Source organism: Etheostoma spectabile, unplaced genomic scaffold, assembly GCF_008692095.1.
Source record: "Etheostoma spectabile isolate EspeVRDwgs_2016 unplaced genomic scaffold, UIUC_Espe_1.0 scaffold00018004, whole genome shotgun sequence".
Classification (NCBI taxonomy): domain Eukaryota; kingdom Metazoa; phylum Chordata; class Actinopteri; order Perciformes; family Percidae; genus Etheostoma; species Etheostoma spectabile.
This window is the reverse complement of record NW_022604166.1, coordinates 1-8,864: the sequence shown is the minus strand read 5'-3', so window position 1 is coordinate 8,864 and position 8,864 is coordinate 1. Positions and strand designations below refer to the sequence as shown.

The window sequence follows — 8,864 nt, the reverse complement described above, 5'->3', positions numbered from 1 at the left end:
GTTGTCGTTGGGTTGTTGTAGGGTTGTTGTACTTGGGTGGTGTGGGGTTGTTTTGGGGTTGTGGTTGTAGGGTTGTTGGGTTCTTTTGGGGTTGTTGTTGGGTTGTTTTTGGGTTGTTGTTTGTGTTGTTGTTGTTGTTGTTGTGTTGTTGTTGTTGGGTTGTTTTGGGGTTATTGTTGGGTTGTTTTGGGGTTGTTGTTGGGTTGTTTTGGGGTTGTTGTTGGGTTGTTTTGGGGTTGTTGTTGGGTTGTTGTTGGGTGGTTTCCATCAGCGTATATCACATAAGAAGAATATCATCAAGAGAAAATCAGATGAGACGAACGTGTTTCCTTTGATATTCATGAAGTTACATCGAATTTTACTGTTTCCATGAGGAATTTTTCAATCAACTTCACTTAATTCGGATAAAAACGTGTGGATGGAAACAGTGTGAAACTAGTCCACTAACTACTGGGAAGATTGGCCCAGACCCACTGATATGTCTGTGAGTTTTCTTATTGTATTTTTGCACTATAAGAGGTAAACTCTAAATATTCACGTCAGTTTGAGCTTGGGATCATATTTGGATAATTTTTGTTATTTTGCGTTAACTCTGCCGGTGCAGAGCACCAACAGCGTGGTAACATGGCTGACTGTCTGCTTTTTTTTTCTTAAATATTCATTCATTAGAATCATTGATTTGTCATTATAAATGATTCGGATGAATGAGTATTGAACAAAATAATAAAAAATTGACTGAATTGTTTTATTTTTTTATCGTCCATTATAAGTGCAGATACCGATAGATTGGGAAATACCTAATATCGGACGATAATATAGCGATAATATTGGTTGGTGTGGATGCTACGGGGAAAGCTAATTCTGTCCGAGACCCCCCCCCCCTCTGGATCTACCACAACTTATTGCATACATGCCCCTAATAGTTTTGGTTGGGTATTGGCTTTTAATTTTTCCTTTTTGGCAGAATTTGAAAGCAAACAAGATTTTGTTTTGTTTTGAGCATTACACATTAACCCATCCTTTCACTAGCTGGGATGAACCAGAGTTGAATAATCCTCTCCTGTAGCACGACCTGTCATCTCCTTTAAATAATCCGTCCTCTCTCTGCAGCTGCTCTCCTACATACCCCGAGTACTCATCACCGTACGAGACTCTCTACTGAACCCGGGCCGGGGTTATCTCCTACGGGAGGGAGCACATCTGTAACATCAGCTCTGTGAGGCTGTCGTCCTCTGTCCTGTTTGGGACTGAAACTACTTTGTCCTGGTTTCGTGGTCCATTTATCTCCCCCCCCCCCCCCCCCCCCCCCGGCCCTTGATGCGAGGCGCTTAACAAACGAGCCCGATAGTTGCTGAGCTGTTCCTGCGACGGCGGCGGCGTCTCTCCAGGGTCACACGGGGAAGACGACGGCCCGGGCGCCCGCGTTTCTTGCTGACCTGTTCACTACCCGCCTCTAATGGGTCGTATTTTAACTCCTGTGGCGGTGACAAATGGCCGCGCTCTAAAAGCTCTGTCCAGAGGAGCTGGAACCAGGCTGATCTACGACTGAGTCCCGCTGATAAATGCCTCCCATCAGTTTGCGCGTGATGCCGATTCATCACCACGGCGAGGCTTCTGTTGGGAATCCATATTGGATTTTTAATGAAAGGGAATATAATGCGATTCAAAGTCAGTGGGTTCGCCGATGTCCTCGCTCGTCACACACACGCACACACACACACATACATAGACACACACACACACACACACACACAAAAACAAACAGTTTGAGATTGCATTGCATTTCCCTGACAGTGTTAGAACTGGGATCGGGTCGGTCCACAGCAGATCTCACACTCTGCTGCTGTGGGATCCGGACCGGGACACAACATGATTTATCAGCCTCATCCACAACAATTAGTGCTTTTCATTTCAAAGACAACAACAGTTTGTTTTTGTGGCAAAAGACATATTTTAACCCTCGTGTTGTCGTCCCCGTCGACCTGCAACTCGGTGGTTTTCTGGGTGGAAATTTCAACATTTTGTTGTTCTTTTTCTACACTTTTCTCAACGTTTTTGTCAATTTTATTCAACTTCTTTTGTCACTTTTTGGGTGTTTTTTCAATTATGTTTTCGTCACTTTTCAAAGTCATTGTCAAGTTTTTTGTTGCTTTTTTTCCAGTGTTTTTTTTCCAAGTTTTTGGATGTTTTTGATGGGGGGTTTTGTCACTTTCTATTATCATAGTTCTGATATAGAAAGTTTTCGTGAATGGGTCAACAGGAGGGTTAAAGGGCATGTTTTGCCATAGAAAGTGTTTTAAATTTAACAAGAAAAGATTGCACTTATAAGACACCACACAGGTTTAATGAAAAATGTATTTGTTCATAAAATTGTTTACATTATAGTCGATTTAATTGTACACCAAACTAACAATATTTTTTTTTTTCTCCTCCTCCGTTATAAACTATCTCGGCTTGGCAACGTTTAATGTAACAGCAAAGAAAATGCTTTTTGCAGACATCAAAGCAGTCTCAACAACGTATTGAATACAGAAATCCCCGTGCTGTGCTTTATTCCGGTTGCACTGCATGAATGACCAGTAGCCATGTAGATTATAGTCAAGATATCGGCCTGATTAAGCTTGGTATAATGTTTGAAATACAAAATCGTCCCTGCTTTTAGCTGATCATGTCATCTCTGCATTAGCATCTCTGCTCTGATGCCTCCCAGCTGAGTTCCTGTGCAAAGTGTCCCATCAAAAGTCCTGAAAAGAGAGTCCATAAATCACATTGTCCAGTGTCCATCACTCTTCATCTTCACTTAATCCCAAAGTGCTTTCACAGACAAGGACGTTTGTTACACGGCGTCGTCCGGTAAGTCTATTACCGTGGCCCTCACCTTGATCCCACACACGCCTGATTCCAGGAAATCAGAAGGAGGAGAGGCCAAGGAGTGAGTGCTGGGAATGGTATCAGCTATCAGTTTCCTGTAAAACACTTGGCTGCACAGAGACGTGTAGATGACGGAGCAAGCCACGGCAACCACAATGAAAAGCACAGCGCAGGCAGCCATCACCACACTGTCCCAGTTCTCAGTTTTACCCGTTAGGATCGGAGCCCCCTTTGTGGTCACGTTGACACAGTCCCTACTGTATCCAGACTGTTCTGCAATGACAGCAACGCAGACCTGGTAGCGAGTGGAAGGCTTCAGCTGCTTGATGTGGTACTCTCTGACATCAGTGGGGAGCCTGGCTGAGAACGGCATCGAGAGGCTGCTGCCCCAATGTAGTCGCGATACCAAACCCCCTGCACTCTCCCAGGAAACCCGTACAGAATGAGACTGGATAGATGTGATATAAACATGTAGAGGTTGATTTGAAGGCTGGGTGATGTGTCCGTCCACCGCAACCATCACCGACTTGATGACTGCCCCGACGAGATTGTGGGCGATGCAGGTGTAGGAGCCCGCTTCCTGCTCCGTGGCATCGTAGAGATCTAAGCTTCCCTCAGGGTGCATGTAGTGCTTATTAGACACACTCCCAGGTAGGATCCTGTTGCCACATGGTGTCACCCAGATAATCTGAGGCTCCGGTTCTCCAAACGCCCGACAGTGCAGTGACACTGACCTCCCTTTACTGACTTCGACGCGCTCCGGGAGACTCTCGGGGGAGATCAGGGGAAGGCAGGTCTCTGTCATCTCCCTGAAGTGCACCTGTAGGACGTGCTGGCCTTGGTACTCCGGAGGCTCGACGCAGTACAGAGAGTCAGGCTCCATAAACCGAACCGTGGTCCGGTTCATGTTGACCCAGCGGATGACGCAGTCGCAGCGGATGGGATTGCTGTGCAGACTGACCTCCCGCAGGTTGGGCAGGGACTCCACGGTGCTGCGGTGGATCGCGCTCAGAGCGTTGCTGTTCAGCATCAGAGTCTCGAGACTGGGAAGCTTGTGGAAGGCCCTTGGGTGGATGTAGGACAGCCGGGGATTGTTTGTGGCCTCGATTTTTGTCAGCTCGGGCAAGTTGTTGAGGGCAAAACTGTCGATTGACACAAGCTCAGGCATGCTGTTGATGCCGAGCTCCTTGAGATGCATCATGTCCATGAAATCACCTCTTTGAATCCTCTCGATCGGGTTCTTATTCAAATCCAGGAACTTCAGGTACTGGACTCGAGTCAGAGCCACGTGGGGGACTCGATTGAGCAGGTTGTCAAAAAATGAGATGCTCTCCAAATTATCAAGACCAAAAAAAGCATTGTCCGGCATTTCCGTCAAATTCATCTTGGCCAGCACGAGGCTTCGTAGGTTCCCCAGGGGTTTGAAGTTCATGTCCGACAGCTCGACGATGGGGTTTTCTCCCAGCATCAAGATCTCCAGGCTGGGGAGATGCTCGAACCACTTGCTGTTGACACTCGTCAGTCGATTGGAGTTGAGATGGAGCCTCAGCAGCCTGTTCAGGCCCTGGAAAGCTCCGGGGGCGATGGAGAAAATCAGGTTGTGGTTAACGTAAAACTCCTGGAGGTTGGGAAAGGAGGCGAGGCAGCGGTCCGATAGCTCCTGGATCCAGTTCTCCTCCATGTGGAGTGACAGGAGCTGGGGAAGGGACCCCAGACAGACATTGCCCAGCGAAGAAATGTTGTTCTGAGACAAATCGATTTCAACGATGTTGTCCAAGTAGTCCAAAGTCTTCTCCGCATTAGCAATGTTGTTCGTCTGTAGCAGCAGCACCTCTGTTTCCGAGGGGAGTCTCTCCGGTATCAGCGAGAGGCCCAAATCATTACAGTCCACGGTGGAAGCCTCGGTGTAAACGGAGCTGGGAGAGAACCAGGGTCGTAGCTCACATCGACACAATGCAGGGCAATGGGCGTCCCCCTGAGAGACCAGAGCAAAAGCAGCCAGAGACAGCTCAGCCAGCAAACAAGCCACAACGGCCGTCTGCTTCATCTTGGCCCCGTCTTCCCGTCAGCCAGTAATTGGCCCTTATGGAGTCGGCTGTTAGCACTTTTTAACTTCACAAATAAAGGCTCATTTGTTACCGCGAGCGAGACAGAGTGGATTTCTGCTGACGCCTGGTCCCCGAAGCTTTGGCTCCTGTTGTCTTTCGGCTGTCGACGAGAGAGGCGACCGTTCAGCTCGGCCCGGGCCGGGTTGTCGTGCACGCTGCGATGTGTCAAGGTGGAGGTATAACTTCAGGAATGCTGTGGCTTCGGCTTGAGATGAATCGCTCTGCCTTCCATCGTTGTTATCCTCCGTCGCTGTCACCGGTGTCGGTTTCCATCTGGGGAGACGGGAGAGAAAAAAGGCCAGTGTAAGATGAGACATGAAGACATATTGACATTTGGGAATATTGAGACTTATTAAGGCCCTTTTCAGCCTCATGGATTTTTATTGCTTTGCTCTCACCACCGAACGTGTAAATGATGATTAACTTGACCTTATGTATATTATTTGGCTGGTTTGAAACAAAAAAGGTCCGTTTGTGTCTCTGTGGGTGTCTTTGTAGAGCGGAAGAAGCTTTTTTTCTGAAAGCAGTAAAATAAAAGTGTCCTAGAAAAGATGGAGCTCTGAGATGATTGCTCAAAAGCAGAGACAAGACAGATGTTTTAAACCTTGGGGGCTCAGCTCAAACCTGGCGGGGGGGGAGGGGGGCTGATTCATTCACAACAGCTATATAAACTATTTTGATAACGGAATGCCTTAAAATCTCTATTATTTGGGAAAACATGAGAGTTGCAGCAACCTTGTTCTGTCGTTTCTGTTGCTTTTTTCATTGTTTTTGCTTCTTCTACATCGTGTTTTGTACCTTTTTTATTATCCTTTATCATTCCATCATTTTTTACTCCGGCCTCCTAAAGAGAGGAGGAAGACAAAAAAAAGAGGTGTTCAACGGCGTCCAATTTACGCCACAGGCTGAGGAGTGCTATGCCATTCAGGGGAGGGGTCGCTCACTGATGGCCCATATTTCCTACATATGTTGTATGGGTTGGGCAGAGGCTGCACAGTGAGACCGGGGGGGGCGGGCAGGGGCCGACGGATGGTGTTGCTAAGAGCTTGCATAACATGTAGAACTATTATCAGACCGGCCCCCGCAACCTCAAAACACCACCGGCCACCGGGAGAAGTCCCAGCTCTCCCTCTGGTAAAGCTGCTCCGCTGATTGGCCGGTCAGAGAGACGGGGGTCAAATGACACTAAGTGGAAATTATTCTAAAACCCTCAGGGGTTTTGAGAAAAAAACCTTTTGGGGCTGATGCTCCAGAAGCCCCCCCCCCCCCCCCCCACCCACCCCATCAAAATTATAATCATTCAAGGTAAAACATTGGGGCCCCAGAAGCAAAACAGTTTTAATGATCCAGTCAAAACATTGCAGGTCCCCATTAAGTCCCCATTTCCTTTTCCCTGTGTTGTAATTAACCAGCTCCACCAGCCCCTGAATCTCTCCTCTGTTGTGAACAATGCACCTGTGTGAACATCTCACCCCCCCCCCCCCCCCCACACACACACACACACACACACACACACACACACACACACACACACACACACAAACAACAACAAGTCGACAGTTTGCCACAGATGATACATACAACCTCGAGGAGAAATCTGTGTAACGAGCTCTTCGCGGCTCCTGTTCTCAGACGCCTGCGCTGCTCTTTGCATGAGTCCTGCGGTGCTGACGCTGTGTTGTTGGTACAGGTGACACGTCTGCAGCCGGCTTCGCCCACGTCTACTGCACATATTGATGTTTTGATTCATCTGTGACCTTGAGTGCAGAAGCCACAGCTGAGCATGCGACAGCAGATGAAGCCGTCGGGAACGTGTGCAGCTGCCGGCGGCTGAGGAGGACGAGATATGACACTTCATGCATACATTATAGCTGGTTTATGGCAACGCTTCTGGACATCTCTCTCTCTCTCCCTCCCTCTCTCTCTCTCTCTCTCTCTCTCTCCCCTCTCTCTCTCTCTCTCTCTCTCTCTCTTTCTTAATTATCCAGAAGTTAAAGCCCGAGCAGGAACTATCTTTGCTGAGTTCTGTTGGGGTCGTGATGTTGTGAATGTAACACGTGTAATGGAGCGTTTTCCATTTAAAAGTTAAAACGTTTTCTTGTGTTAAAAATATTCCACGACATCTTTCTCTCTATCTCCCTCTCTCTCCCGCTCCCTCCCTCTCCCTCTCTCTTTCTCTCCCTCTCTCTCCCGCTCCCTCCCTCTCCTTCTCTCCTCTCCATCTGTGTGAAACACCACACACTCTCATCCAATCTGCTGTGTGACAACGTCAGGACAACCCAATCTGTCCATTCAACATCTAATTAGGAGATATTCTCTTTCCCTTCATATTAGCATCTTATCATCCTTATGTGCCCCCCCCCCCGTCTGCAGTCATGCCTCCATGTCTTTGTTCGGCTCTTGCGCAACTCATTTAAAGTCCTCGTAGGCATCCGTCTCCCAGAAAGAGGAGCAGGCCGCGGCGTGATGTAATGGCTTTTCCACGCAGATGAAACAACAACGTTTTGTGTATTTAGGCATCAGCTTCGTATGCTAATGATGGGGGGGGGGGGGGGGAACCGGGGGGGGGGTTAAATGGGTGTTTGATGGTGGAGGTTTCGCTGGAGGTTGGCAGCGTGTCTCAGGAGACATTTCTCCTGCTCTGTTATTACTTAACACTAAGTGACTTCCCTCATTTCCCCTTAATGCACGTCACACAAACAGGTACACACACACTCACACGTACACACACACTCACACGTACACACACACACACACACACACACACGTACACACACACTCACACGTACACACACACACACAATAAACACACACGTATACTCACACACACACACACACACACACACACAGGTATACTCACTCACACTTTCACATATGTACACACACATACACACACACAAACACGCACATACACACACACACACACACACAGGTATATTCACACATACATTCACACAAACATACACCCACACACAGGTATACACACACTCTCACACACACACAGTACACACACTCACACAGACACACACACACACACACAACATAAACACACACGTATCTTACAAACACACACAAGTATTTAAGGTACATTTCATTGTGGATTATTTCCTGGATGAATGGATTAGTTGTCTGGTCTCTAAAAAGCCCAAGATGACATCATCAGATGTCGTTTTGTCCACAACTCAAAGATATTCAGGATAGGAAAGGAAAGGAAGGAAATGGAGGGATGGAAGGATGGAAAGAAGAAGGAAGGAAGGCAGGATAGGAAGGAAAGTAAAGAATAAATAAGGAAGGGTGAAAAATGGAGGAAAGAAGACATAAGAAAGGACGTTGGGAAGGAAATGAAAGAAAAGAAGGAAGCAGGAAGGAAGGAGTGGAGGAAGGGAGGAAGAAAGGAAGGAAGGAAGGAAGGAAGGAAGGAAGGAAGGAGGCTTCTATTGACAGTCAAAGGAGAGAAGACTAGAACATATTGTGTGTTTGTGCAGGTTTAGACGAGCAGTCCCAGGATCGGCTGCAGGGAGGAAAGACACCCCTGGCTGCCTAATGTACCACAACCTCCCTCCCTCCCTCCCCCCCCCTTCCCCCTCCAACTCCCTCCCCCCCCCCTCCCTCCCTCTCTCCTCCTCCCCCCCCCCCCCCCCCCCCCCCCCCCCGCTGCTCTCTTTAACCCGGCAGCACTGCCATCCCTCCCTCTTTTTTCTCTCTTTTAAGTGCTGAGTATTGACATTCTGTGAAATGTCTGTAACCCGCCTCAGAAAGTTAAATATGTATGGCTCCCTCACACAGCGGCGAGAAAGCGGGGGGGGGGGGGGGGGTGCTGGCGTCCTAATGTGTCTCATAAAGTGGTCCCACTCCGCCATGTTTTATTCAGCGCTCACATCTACC

General features: G+C 48.1%; 1 protein-coding gene across 1 annotated transcript; it reads right to left on the bottom strand.

Annotated features, from left to right (window-relative positions):
- Positions 1–2,322: 2,322 nt before the first annotated feature.
- Positions 2,323–5,274, bottom strand: LOC116679551 (leucine-rich repeat neuronal protein 3). The gene has a single exon (XM_032509215.1). It carries the CDS (start codon positions 4,916–4,918, stop codon positions 2,837–2,839), a length of 2,082 nt encoding a protein of 693 aa, XP_032365106.1. The 5' UTR covers positions 4,919–5,274; the 3' UTR covers positions 2,323–2,836.
- Positions 5,275–8,864: the final 3,590 nt, after the last annotated feature.